Source organism: Passer montanus, unplaced genomic scaffold, assembly GCF_014805655.1.
Source record: "Passer montanus isolate IOZ18808 unplaced genomic scaffold, ASM1480565v1 scaffold67, whole genome shotgun sequence".
Lineage (NCBI taxonomy): Eukaryota > Metazoa > Chordata > Aves > Passeriformes > Passeridae > Passer > Passer montanus.
This window is the reverse complement of record NW_024371815.1, coordinates 2,099,411-2,113,016: the sequence shown is the minus strand read 5'-3', so window position 1 is coordinate 2,113,016 and position 13,606 is coordinate 2,099,411. Positions and strand designations below refer to the sequence as shown.

At 42.8% G+C, this 13,606-nt stretch overlaps 2 protein-coding genes across 2 annotated transcripts in view; one reads left to right on the top strand and one right to left on the bottom strand.

Moving 5' to 3' along the window:
- The window catches only part of TBC1D14 (TBC1 domain family member 14), a 65,018-nt gene extending 55,301 nt beyond the window's left edge, over nucleotides 1-9,717 (bottom strand). The window contains exons 1-2 of the mRNA XM_039728908.1: nucleotides 9,591-9,717; nucleotides 3,527-4,262 (exon numbers count right to left, since the gene is read on the bottom strand). Of these exons, the coding sequence (XP_039584842.1) occupies nucleotides 3,527-4,262; nucleotides 9,591-9,633 (779 nt within the window). The 5' untranslated portion in view covers nucleotides 9,634-9,717. The remainder of the gene's footprint in view (nucleotides 1-3,526; nucleotides 4,263-9,590) is intronic.
- Nucleotides 9,667-12,291, top strand: LOC120511610 (translation initiation factor IF-2-like). The gene is made up of 2 exons (XM_039728910.1): nucleotides 9,667-10,271; nucleotides 10,461-12,291. Exons 1-2 carry the CDS (start codon nucleotides 9,700-9,702, stop codon nucleotides 10,663-10,665), a joined length of 777 nt encoding a protein of 258 aa, XP_039584844.1. The 5' UTR covers nucleotides 9,667-9,699; the 3' UTR covers nucleotides 10,666-12,291.
- Nucleotides 12,292-13,606: the final 1,315 nt, after the last annotated feature.

The window sequence follows — 13,606 nt, the reverse complement described above, 5'->3', positions numbered from 1 at the left end:
GGAGCAGACCAGCCACCGATTCTTTAGTCTCCCACCCAATTATTTGCCCACACTAGTTTTCAAACCAAGTTCCTGCATAAATTCAAATGAAGGAAATTAATTCCATCTCAGGGTTATGTGAAAGACTTCTGGGCTTTTAAAGCTGATAGAAGTGACACTTGAAAACAACCAACATGTCAGTATTTTTTGTCAACAGTCAGCATTACAGCTGCTTTCAGAAGCAGTAATTCATTTTCATATGCCAACCTGGAGCCTAATGAGAGCACTGTGGTGCCTTAAGCTCTTCCAAGAGGAAAGCTGTGCGTAAGCAAGAAAGCGGCAGCTTTCTCACTTTTGATCTTCCTGGCCACACCCAAAGATGCACCCAGCCAGAGGAATCAACCAGACCTTATTGATACTCAAACTGCTGAAGACACAAACTGAGCCAGAGAAGCAGTCCAGGAAACTTTCTTCACCATAGTGCTCAAGGAAGCAGGGCAGGAGACTCCATTCCCAAGTGATCTTGAAGGTGCCAGAACTGAAGGAAATAAACCAACAGTGTTCCCATTTTATTTGATCTCTCCCACAATTCTTTTGGTAAATGTGGTCTCAAACCAAAACTTCGTAACACACCACAGAACTGACATGGAATATGCAACCTTGTGCACATCCACACATGCGTACAGTCTCAAAAGGAAAAATGAGTGCACACTGCCAAAAAAATAACTTTATATTCTAAACCAACTATTCTCTAAGCATTTTCTTGGTACTGAGAGAGACTTACCCCTAGCTGATATGTAAGTAGCTTAAGCACATGTGACCAAGCACTGGAGGCATCTAATTATTGTCAGTATTATCTCTACAGGCAGCCACAAATCTTAACAGACATGTCAAGGGCAAGTTTACTCTGATAAGATCACAGAAATTAGCACATTCTCAGAGGCCAGATGGACTTCAATACAAGCAGAGGTGCCATTTCAAGAAGCAAGGTTTCTCCCTTTTACCAAATATCAACAACCTGTGCAAAAAATTAAGCTGACTCATCTTTGCTCTCCATGGTTCAAACCTGTATCCTATTACCCCGAGAAGCCCTCAAAGAGCTAAACCAGCAGATTAAGGCTGAGTCTCTGCACTGCAGCCTTACCCAGTGACCACCAGGCTGCTGCAAGGCTGTGTACAAAGCACTCAGGTCTGATTATTCTATGTTGCACACATGTGTGCCAGCCACTGGCCAAAGCCAAGACAATTTGGCTTTCTCTTACCACAGTTCACCTTGGTTTTCTACAGTGAAGTTTATGCACTCAACCTGTGAGACTGAATCACAACTTTCAGCACAGAGTGCAGTGCTAAGTACACACTCCTTTCCAGGACTTTGTCTACACCCACCACTGCAGCACTTGGAACAAGCTGCTTTAGGAAGCTCCCTCTCAGCAAGCTGGACTTTGACAATACTGTTCAAAATGCCTCCTCTTCATCTCACACTGCACACAAACCCCAGCACAGAGCACAGGGTGAGCTGGGTAGGAAGGCCTCTAGAAAGCAGCTACTTTCAAAAAAAACACTGGAAGACCCAGGTTCATTTACTTCAGTACTGGTATAAGTCCTGGGAATCCAAGGAGCCCACAGGAGCTCCAGGGAACAGGGAGTTTTCAAACCCATGGATGGCAGATTACAAACACCAACAAAAACTAGCAACAGCATGTTTTGAACCTTTACAATGCTGACAGTATAAATATAAATAGCACTCCCTGTGGCACAGAACAGCCTCAGAGGCTCCCTGCTTGTTCAATACCTGTGAAACTCACCACCAGGTCTCATGACATGAGACGGTGCATAAAATACGGGGCTGTGGTGTGCAAGTACAGACAAGAAGTGGGCAGCTCTTGTTTCCAAAACAGAGCAGGAAGTGGATGCCAAAGAGGAGGATATTCAAGGTCAGGTTACAGACTGAGCACCTGGAACTTCAAAGCCGATCATCTAGTTTGAACTTAATCCTCATATTCTTACAATGACATCACCCAGTGACCAAAATTATCTGTTCCCCATCTAAAAGGTAGTAATGACAGCCCTTTTTCCCTGGCATTCAATGTACCTGCAAAGATTCAGGTTAAAAAGCTCAGTCTAGTGAGTACAAGAATTTCTGCAACACTGGTAAAACCACCACAAACTACACTAGAACAGAATTTGGACAGATGGCTTTGCTTTGTTGGGTAAGAAAATTGAGAAGAGGTTAAACATCCTACTCTGAGTGGGGTCTAAATGTGCTGTTCCACTGTGCTCCCTTCCAGGCTGAAGGACAGCATTTGTTTGAGTTAGCAGTTGTGCTACCAGAATGGGTAACAAAAGTTTATGCTTTGAAGTGCTGAGAAGCCTCCAGCTTCAGAATTAAGTCTGGTTCCATGGCAACAAACAGACAAGGGTCCACAAAAGCATCAGCACCTCAAACATGACTGATGACTGGAATTCTGCTGCACAGTACTTTAACCTAAGAATAAAAATCAACAAAGGCTTCAGTCAGCCTGGTAGGTCTAAACAAATTGATTTTCTTAGCTTTGCAAATAAGGCAGCCTTTCAAAGAATGATTTTTGCCAATTCTTGATGTATTTTATTAGCCTACTACTTCATGCAAGAAAAATAAATTGCATGAGGAAAGAGATACTAGCTGAAGCCACGTGCAAAACAGGTTATTTACAGCCAACTCTGCTTGATGTCTAAAATTTCTTACTAGAACAATTAATCTAAAATATATCAAACTTCAGATGATATAACTTAAAAGTAAGACACACTACGAAAGCCTTACATAACTTAAAAAAGAACCCACTAGCAAACAGCTCAACCCCCCAAAAGTAAATTAGTCCTTTTCCTTATTCCCCACTTCCCTGCATTTAGAACCTTATCATTCATACAAAGACCACATTTAGAAACTGCTTTGGGTAGCCAATGCCATTATTTCAACAAGTGGGTGACACAATGTCAGATTTTTCATTCCACACAATAATTAAGGAAAAGGATATTAAAAAAGCAGTAACTGAGATTTGGAAAGATCACAGTAGTCACACCAAGTGTTTGTAAAGTATTTGTATTTTAAGCTTCATACTCTTAGAATGATCAATAAATATTCCATCACTACTAAACTGCTTATGAATCTTCAGATGTCAAAGTTCTTTAATACAGGTATGGATTCTACCTATATTTATCTACTTATGTGACACAAGATTAAAGACCTTGGCAAAAATCTCAAAAGATATCACTGGAGAAGCCACTGTTCAGAAGAAAAAAGACCTTGTTCAGAAATCCTTTTAGTGTAATATAGAAGAAATCTTCCAAGATTTAAGATGCTTCCATACATCATAAACATAATATAGAGTAGGATGCAGAGCCTTAAACCCAGCAATATTTGCCTATTTACTCATAACAGAAAAAATATGTTAATACCAATCTAAATTAAAACACCAAGGTATTATATTTTTCAAAGTACAATATCAAACAGGACCTTTCTCCAAAGATCTTACATAATCCATTAAAATATATTTTATGGAAACATTACCTGGCAAAGAAGTTTGTAAAAGGTCCCAGTATTCTCCGTTTACTGTCCACGTCTGTCCCATGACAATACTGCTGCTGGCTCTGGTCATTGCTGTCTCTGGAGGAATTCAGGGTAACATCAGAAAAGTGCGCCTCGTCAGTCTCGAGATTCACAATTGCACTTGAACTGCTGGTGACCACAAAGTCCAAAATGTCTTCGTTGCTGACTGATAAAGTTGTTGACAGTTCTGTGCTAAGACTAGACACACTACAAACAGAGATATCATCGCTTCGATTTAGAGTCTTTGAGGTTGGGCTGTAAAGTTTGACAGTGTCATAGCCCGTTCTCGGGAAGGTCGAGGATTTCCGCACGGCGTGCTCGTGCTCAGCGCTCAGCGGATGCGGAGGCACATACGGCGGCAGCGTGCACGCGCTCTGGAAAGCCCTGTCAGGCACGAGCTCAGGCTCTGATTGCTTTCTCTTCACACCCAACACACTGCAGTGAACAGGCTCTGGATTTCCTATTTCTAGAGTTGGAATACCAGAATCCACTGATTTAAGGCTATGACAATCTTCTAAAGCACTGGACAGCAGGCCAGGTCCATACTCAGGCAGTGAGAGATCTCTCAGGGTCCCAGAGCTCAAGTTTTGGAGGCCCTGGATAGTGCCACCCACTCTTGCATCCAGAACTCCCACGAAGGTCAAACCATTTAAAGAGTTGGATAAATTTGCATCAGTTGTCTTGGCCCAGCTGGGAACTGGTTAAAAAGAAAGAAAAGATTAGGAGTTTGCAGGAAGGTTGTGGTTTGTTCTTGACTCTTTGTTTTGTAGGGTTGGTTTTTTTCATAGTTGTTTCTTCGTTTTGTTTCTTGATTTGTTTTTTTAATGCACTCAGTCCTGTCCTAATTTAGGCTTTTAATTAAAAATTATTTGTCTTCTCTTGCACATGATTACCGTCCCTTCCCCCAGCATGAACAACCAGGACAATGGCAACTTAAATGAGGCTTCTAGCAAATGTGAAGCACGAAAAGCTTCTCATAAGCAGTTTGTGTGCCCATGTTTGCTCCTTACACATCTCCTGAGAGTGAAATTACGTACTATAAAACCTGCAGCATTTTAATGTTCCCTGTCAATACTGAGGCAAATATATGAAATTTATTTTTATACAGTCATAAATTCATATTTGCTGATGTCAGAGAGTTACAAAACTTGTTTCCATACGCTTAGACCAGATTCATAGTTGTTCATGTAAACAGACTTTCTCAGCATTCTTTTGGAAACTATAAAACTGATAAAATTGTCACGACAGAAGAGAATGCATAATGTATCATTGTTGCATTAAGGAAGAGATGCAAAATCTGAACAGCTATAAAGCTATCCATACAGTCCATGTTTTGATAATACACCAATGCACTTCATCAGTGCCCATCCAGTAGCAATGACATTTGCAAATACATTGTATTAACTGCACTCAGGACTGTGATCCTTCATCCATGCTGCCTCCCCAGGGGCTGCCAGCAGCTCAGTTAATCCAGTCAGTGCCCCACTTCCAGTCTGAATCTGAATGACCTGCAAAGCAAGGGCTGTCACAAAGGAGCTACAGGTTGGATGCACTGAACTCAATGGCAACTTTTATACACCTGGAACACCATCAGGAGTACTGCCCTGGCTTCCAGAATTGCTACTGACCCTTAAACACTATATGAGCTATGTAACACTATATATTACACAGATTTTCTTTTTCCATAGCAGTAGTAAATTGTCTACAGCTCTTCTGAAGTTTGCAATGCAATTACTCTGCAGCAGTTGGCAGAACAAATATGTGCATATTGCTTCAATTTCTTATCTCTGAAACACTCTGGGATAAGTGTGAATGAGTGAAGAACACTCATTCCATCTTGCAAACAGACTGTTTTCTAGACAGATTTTTCTTCAGCTCCTGAAGCCTGGTCTCCCCTTCTCTCTCAAGTAGAGCACTCAATTAAAGGCGCCAGTTATTCTCTAGAAGGTCCTCCCCACATTCTATTTAAAAAAAAAAATACACACATACCCCCCAAAAAACCCCAAACTTCTCAATTTCAAATGTCAGTGAAAACTGCTACCTCACAGCAGTTCTAAACCCTTGGCTAATGTCACCTGAGCCCTGCCAAACACCAGGCTTTGACACACAGTCCATTCTTAGATCTGAGGACATCAATACAGTTTGGCATTGTGATACCAACAGGCAGCGAGTGAGAGAAAACTCATTTCAAACATATCTCACTGGTCCAAACAGAACCTTTTTTTTTTTCATAAGTTCAGTCATGTGGAAAGTTCAGAAATCCAACTGTTCTTTGTAGGCTACACTAAATCTTTAGCTTACTACCCAAACAGTATTCACTAGCAGATATGAAACTCCAGTTCAATCCACTCCTAAGCACAGGCAAACAGTCAAGGAGAAACAATCCTAGATATTTAATCTTTTAGACTTCTTCAGAACTTTTTAACAGCCCATTGAAATATGCTACCCATTGAAATCAATCAATGCATCAATTGCCTATCATCTGCCTAAGCAAGGTTTCAAGTGTACTATTTTGACTAAAAGGCTTGTGAAGATGTGTGAAGTCTTTTCTTAAAGAGTTGCTATAGCAACTTTTTTTTTTCATATTACCATGGTTTGAAAAGTTTACATCCCTGCAATTAAAGTATGTGTTGAAATAGCTGGCACACCACCTGTGTACATTATGAATTCTCTATTCACTAAATTAAAATTGCAAGGGCCAGCAAAAAAAACAAACAACCCTAAACAGAAATCCTTGAATGCAGGCAACAAACTATACTCAAGAAGTCAACAGTGATAGTTCAAGCATACAAAGAAGATATAACATAGAGCAGTAGATATAATTACTGCTGCATATACTGGAATCTCCTGTTCTCAGACCTTACTTGGATTCACTTGTTTTTCTAACATAAGTCTGACTTTTTTTTTCTCCCTGTGTTCACCTTTATTCCTTCATATACTCCACACTGCTCTTCAAATCCACAGCCCACCCCAGCCCCTTCTGTCACCCTAAAGCATATACACATATACACTTCAGAACAGGATAACCAAGGGGTTTGACTCACAAGAATCCAAACTTATGAATGCATCTAGAAAGTGCAGTCCAGAAAACAAAACACAAATGTAATCTGTCAGGAACAGCTTTGATGATGTTTGGGTAAACAGCACAAGCATGTTCTCATAATGAATTCCTCCCATAACTGCCTTTACTTCTGCTCAATGATTTTCCCAAGCAGCAGCCAGTCCTTAGCTTAATTGCACTGCTCTTCTCAACCAAGCTTACAAATGGTAAGCATTCAAGTGACCTTGGCAGAGGCAGTAACCACAGCAGCTCAAGAGGCCAAATACTGTAAACAAAAGAATTACAAGAAAAAAAAAAAAGTGAAAATAGCTTCTGTACCTGGCATGGAATTTTATTTTAACTTGACTTGGTATTTTTTCAAGCAATAAATTTAACAGGAAGAGATCTTTTAAACAGGCAACCAAGAAATGCAGAAGTATACAACACTACAGCTTGCTGGAGCAAATTATGCAACAGCAAGTTACAAAGGTTTTACACAGTTCAGCAAAACTGTGGGAGGCTTTGAAGTGTACCCATCAAGGGCTTTAAATGAAAACTTGAGATGCAGTCAGCTCTCAAGAACACATAGGAGAACTCCTTGATTCATTTTGAGTTAAGTTGTACAATTGTTTCTAGGGATGGAGTGATATTTATACTCTGTTTTAGCTGCCTCACTGGTAAGTGCAAAATCTGACAATTGATGTCAAATATTCTGTCATGTACTCCAATGCTAACTTCCGTCCATAAAGCACTTATTAACATAATGATGCTGAAACATTATCATCTGAGTACCATAAAGTACCTCTCTGCCTGAGAAATAGTATGCAATTTTGTCTGCACAAGATTAATAATTCCCATTGCTTATTTAAATATATTACGATTGAAATAAAGTCAATATTTGTAAAAGTCTTAACATCCTCTGTCTTACAGAGAACACGATCTCATAGGAGGGAACATCCCACAAGAAATAACAAGGAAAAGGGAGTTAGGAAAATACAGCCAAGGTCACAAGTGGCAATGAGAGTGCAGGTAGATGTTATTTACTCATTAACACTTTCAACTTAAGTGCTAAGGAGCACATGATAAAGACAGTTTTGTAGCCAGGTTCAAAATTAACACCAGGACACAACTATTCACACAAATGGCAGCTAACCTGCACAACTCTTCCTCACAGAACACTGTGCATGCAAGAAATTTATGTGTAAGCTTGGGAATACAAAATTGCTGATGATTCCTAAACAAAGAGAAACTCAAAAAGGCTCTAAACTGCAAGTACCAAACTTTATGAAAACATCAACACACATTAGTTCTGCTTTCAGACCCTTTCCTAGGTACCTTTTTTCTGACAGGTGGAGTTTCCATCTGTGTCAGTAGTAGGGCTGTCTATACAGCCTCACATTCCCCAGATTCTGATCACAGCATGCAAGAAGGCATGTTCTGACAATAACCAGAGGCTTTAAAACACATTTTGGCTTTGCATATCACTCAACCATACAGAGGGAACAAGTCATAGCTGATTATAATTTCTAAGATCTACAATAAAATGGCTTTTTAATCCACTTTGATATAAAAGTTAAAGATAACAGCAATGCCAAACCATTAGAGCAAAACAAAACCAGAAAGATGCAAACTCAAGGCCCGTTATTCCAAGTTTGCTGGGAGTTGTGATGCAGTTTAGGCAAGCAACAAGGATAAGACAATAATTTGGAAAAAAAGGCTTTATATTTTCTTGCCTCGCAGGAATGAGAAGAGGAATGATTGCATACACAGCTCAGTTCTCAAAGAGCTAACATCACACATTACCTCTTCAACACTTAGTTCTGCCACGAGTTTTTCTCAAATTTTTAAGAACAAGGAATTTCTTGAAAAAGTTGAAACTTTTTTTTCTTCTTAAAGGGATTTTTTTTTAATTAATGGCTTATATTCTCCATGCTTTAGTATTATTTTTGTACCAAGAAACACACTGCTGTTATCAAGGGCAGCTCTGAGTGACCTTGGTGCACAAGAGCATCAAACTCAGTTTTGTTTATTAAAGATTCTCTGCTCCATTTGTGTGCACATTCTAACAGCCACAGCATCGCCAACAGCGAAGAACTCCTAAGACTAGAAAAAGCCTGCCTTTTAACTAAACATGGGATACAGCAATTAAAGTTACCTATGTAAGTACTGCCAAAACTTTACTGGCAAAAAGAAAATAAACTAGTGGGCATTTCTTTGTTTTGTTTTAATTAAGGTGACTATTATCTAACTCTCAGCTGGTGACCTTTTAGAAGTGTGAGCTTTGCAAAGCTGGCTCCTGAGCGGAGTGCTCGGACAGTAATCATAAGTAAGCCATTCACCACTTTCCGACTGTTTTTGCTCCGTCAGGCAGGCAATACAAACAAGTTACAGTGCTCTGCTAAAGCCTCTGCTCCAGAAGCGCTTTACAGGGCTTTTACCCTCCTCACACCATTATTGCTGGAAACTCTGTGAACCACGTTAAATTAGCAGCAGCGTCAGGAGAACTTCAGCTGCTGTGAGATGCAGTTTTGTTTGGTCTTTGGGAATTGCCTGGGAGACTTCGACTAGAAGAGGGGCAGCGAGATCAAAGTTGCTTCCTCCTCACGGGCTGAACCCGACTCGCTCTGCGAAGGTTCCGAGCTAGCGGCCTTCGCTTACAAAACAGCGCAAAGAAACTGAAACAACCGAAAAAAAAAAAAAAAAAAAGAAAAAAGAAAAAGCCACAACCAAAACCTTGAGGAAGCAGCGCTCACTCTTCTCTGCGGTCTCCAACCCACTCGGTGAACACTCCGAGGGCTCAGCCCACCTGCTCCTCTCAACTTTTTTACGTGGCCACGGCCGGGCGCAGCCAGCGCGGCCCTCGGTGCCGAGGCTGCTCCCCTCCCGCCTGCCCCTCACACCAACAGGTACCACCAGCACCCCGAGCCCTGGAGGGCAGCGCCGCCGCCCGAGCAGGAGCAGCCCCGAGGAGCCCGGACACCTCACCGGGGTAGCGCTGCCCTCCGTCGCTCTCGTCACGCTGGGCCATGCCCGACGCGCCCCACAGCCGCTGCAGCGGGACTAGGAGGCGGCCGGCGGCTGCGGCGGGCAGTCCATGTCGCTGCTCTCCGGTCCCCGCGGAGCAGCGCCGGGCTCAGCGCGGCTGAGGCGGAGCAGCCGCCCCTCGCCGGGCACCCCCTCGGCGCGGCGTGGGGCCTCCCATGGCGCCGGCGGCGCACACCTGGCTGCGGGGCAGGTGCCGGGCTCCTCCGGCGATGCTCCAACCCCCGCAGCTCGGACTCCTCCCGCCCCGCCTCCGCTCCCCCTGCCCGGCGCGCCGGGGGAAGCCCCGCCCGCCGGGAAAGGGAACGCCTGCGCGGAGGGGGGCGGCGGGCGGCCGCCGCCGGGCGCCATTTTGAATCGCCTCAGCGGCCGCGGCCGGTGCGCAGCGGTGCCCGCTTGGCTGGGCAGTGGAGGCGCCCCGGGAGCGGGGCTGTGGCTGGGGCTCTGGTTCCGAGGAACCCCCGGAACGGAGGGAAACGCGGCTGTGGCTGAGGGCGCCCGTTCTGGGGAGCCCCGGGCTCGGCGGGAGCCACTTTTTGGCCGCCAGGTGCTGCAGCCCGTCCCGCGTTCCTGCCGGGGCGGCGGGAGGCCCTGGCTGTCCCCGCGTTGCTGCCTGCGATTAGGGTGAGAACAAAATTCAGTGGGTTTGCAAGTGCGGGCTACGGTACGTGTGGAGGCATCATGTGCAGGTGTGCCCCTAGCTCTGTGGAACTCTGGCATTACGCTCTGCAGTGCCAAAAGTGGGAGCTCTAGGGTGGTAATTGTGATTTTTGTATTTTTATCTTTCCGTTCTGTTCACCTTCCGTCTCACAGTGCACGCTTTGGCCGTTGGCACGGCGGAGCTGTCACACCCTGCTCTACCCCCACGGTGATTTCCGAGCAGTCACCGCCTGACAGGAGCAGAGCTGTCGTGTTTCCTTATCATCTGCGAAACTCGGCACTGCTCTTGTCTTCTGCAAAGGTCATGTGTCTTGCACCTAGAGTCGGTGATCGTGTCTCTAGAACGGTGGCAAGATAAAGCTGTCCCCCCTCTGAACCCAGGATTTAAGCACTCTCGTCACCTCACACCTCTCATGTCTACACTGAAGCTGATGTGTGAGGGCAGCAGAGGCTGAAATATCTGGACTTGTGTTGGTGTAACTGGTTCGTTATGAAGCAGTGTAAACCCGTGATTATTCAAGCTTTGATACGGGCAAGTTACACTTGAATGAATCGTGAGAGGCTGAGGTAAACCTGTACAGAAGTACTTGCCACCATGACCCTGTTGACACCAATTCCATACTACAAAGATAAGAATTAGATTGTTATGAAACTGCTCTGAAAATCTACCATCAAGCGAAAATTATACCTCTGCAGATAGTTTGTTTCTGTGATGGGGTGAGTCCTTAGTTGGCTGTATTTCTTTTAAGATTGGTACTAATTTTTCCATGTCTTCTTTTGAAAATGACTACTATCTCTGTAAGAGAGCGTCCATATTAAATGTAAATAAATAAAGGTAAATAAAAGCAAACCAATTTTGAGGCACTATAAACTTGTTTATATGCAAAAGATTTTTTGCGCATATACTGTTACTAATTTCTTTTTCCATAATAATTTTTTTCTTCTGTTTTTGAGAGTATGAATCAATTCTTCTGTCGGAGCAACCAGAAGAGAGTATTGTCATCATGATGTGTCATTGTGGCTAGGTCAGTTGTTTGGTTCCCAGGGTAAATAAAAGAATGGAAACAGTCAGGAACTCTCTAATTCTGCAGAGTACCTGCACAGGAAATAATGATACTCCCAGCTTAATATATTTTCGGCTGAACAAACAATTAGAAAAACCTGCTGAAAAAAATCTTTCAGCGGTAGCTGAGCATGTGGCAAGTCACAGGAATTGCAGCCTAGTCAATATGAAAACCACCCCTCTATTGCACATGAATGGCTGTGTACCTCAGGAAAGGGGAAGCAGCATTTCTGGTTGTCATGAGCTAGCACCAAAAAGTGGTTTGCAGTAGCAGTTAGCATCAGTCTGTTCATGCCCCCTCCGTCCCACATGAGAAATTTCTGTCTGCAAATGTTGTGCATTATTACTTCTCTGTTTGGGGAGAAGCTGAAGGGCTCCCATTGTGACTAAATGCTACTAAATGTCACACCACTAGCTGTGATGAAATGCAGCATGTGCTAATTACTAAAAGGAAACAGAACAGGTACTGCCAGGTACAGGAAGTCTAAAAGCATAACTCAGCATAAAGGGGACCTTTAGCACCTTTCTTTTGCAGCAGCTGTGCAAAATTTAAGGTGCACACAGAAATCAAGTCTTCCTGTTTAAACACGTGGGTTGTAAGTAGATTCTCGGAAGTGTGATAAGAAGTTAATTGTGGGACATAAAATCAGCATGGTTATTATCAGTCTTTTGCCACTGATTCAGGGTCAAGTAAACCTGCAGCACAATTTTATAAAAATTACTGGAATAAAATAATTCTTTCTTTCTTTAAGAGTGTCTTGCATGCAGCTGTTGTGTAGAAACAAAATGTTACATAGAGCAGTCTCAAACTGGCAATTGATGTTCACCTAGTGGGCAAAAAAACTTCTACATGTCTAATAACAGACTGGTGCTAGAGAATTTAATTTTTTAAAAAACATTCTGTTCAAAAGCTCTGTCATACAGGCTCATATTCATGCCAGTAGAGTTTGATATCCCATTTTAATGGTTATTCTGCAAGAAGGCATGAAGAGATTTTGCTCTTTTCTGTCTTGGTGATTTCTCCAAAATATACAACATATGATAAAAGTACACCAAATATAGTCCTTCCTCTGTTTCATTAGAGCCAAGGAACAGAAATGCAAGTTTCTGTCATACTTATGCCTGTAGATGTGAGAAAGCATTCTCTGCTTAGGCTGTCAGTTCTGTTTTGAAGCTTCAGCAATTTTGTAATTTATAACAACTTCAAATTTATTTTTTTAAGAGCTGGATGAGAACATCTAGATTGCATTTTCATTCATCACAAGCCAAGTGTGATGCAAGCAGCTTTCAGAGCCAGCCAAACTGAGCTTCATTTGAATCCACTGTGCAGTCTTGAAAGTCAGTAATTCTCTTCGTAAGTTAGAGGACATTTTTTTTTCCTTTAGTTTAAGGAAAAGATTAGCATGTGGTGAATGTACAGCAGTTGTGCATCATTGTGAGAGGACCAACAGCTCCTGCTTCCACTTGCCATCACTGTGATTTAAGGCACTTTAGCTCACCCAGGCCTGAGTGCAAGGGTACCAAGTGTGGCAGTGCTGGATACTCCCACTTGTTATGCATCATACCACGAGACAGAGAGGCTCTCTTGAAAGCAAATGTTAGCAAGACAGGAGACATTGCTCCTTTTCTTCCTTGCCTTACAGAATTACATCTAGGCACAGGGAAATAACCCGTGCGTGTTATATGGCACAAGAAAAGGGAACAATGAATATATTCAGGTTTCTACTGACTTGTAGCAATGAAAAGGGTAATAATTCTGTGAAAAATTCAACACCTTGGAAGCAAATGGTGATGGTTTTGAGGGACAAATATCTTTTACTTCAGATTCATCAGAAATTAATTTTGTTCACACAAAACTATTTTTGCCTGTCTGTATTTGATAGCAGTCCCTTTTCAGCACAGGCACCATCTGCACAGGTGTTCCTGCTAGAGGCGGACTATCTGTTCACCAGGTCATTTTAACAGGTTTGGGGTGAATCAGGAACATGCTATTTGGTTATCCCAAAAGGGATAATCCTCTTCCTATAGGAACTTGGACTTATAAAGGATGAGGAAGCTTGATCTATAGCTACCATCACTTCTGTTACCACTGGGTAAGAACAGACTGAGATGGTTTCCCTCCACGAGACAGCAAGAAAATGAGGAGCTGGAAAGAGAAAGGGAAAGGGGAAAGTGTGTGAGACTTTCCAGCACGTTTGAACTGATATTTTTGAAACATGATGCGTGACAGGATTGT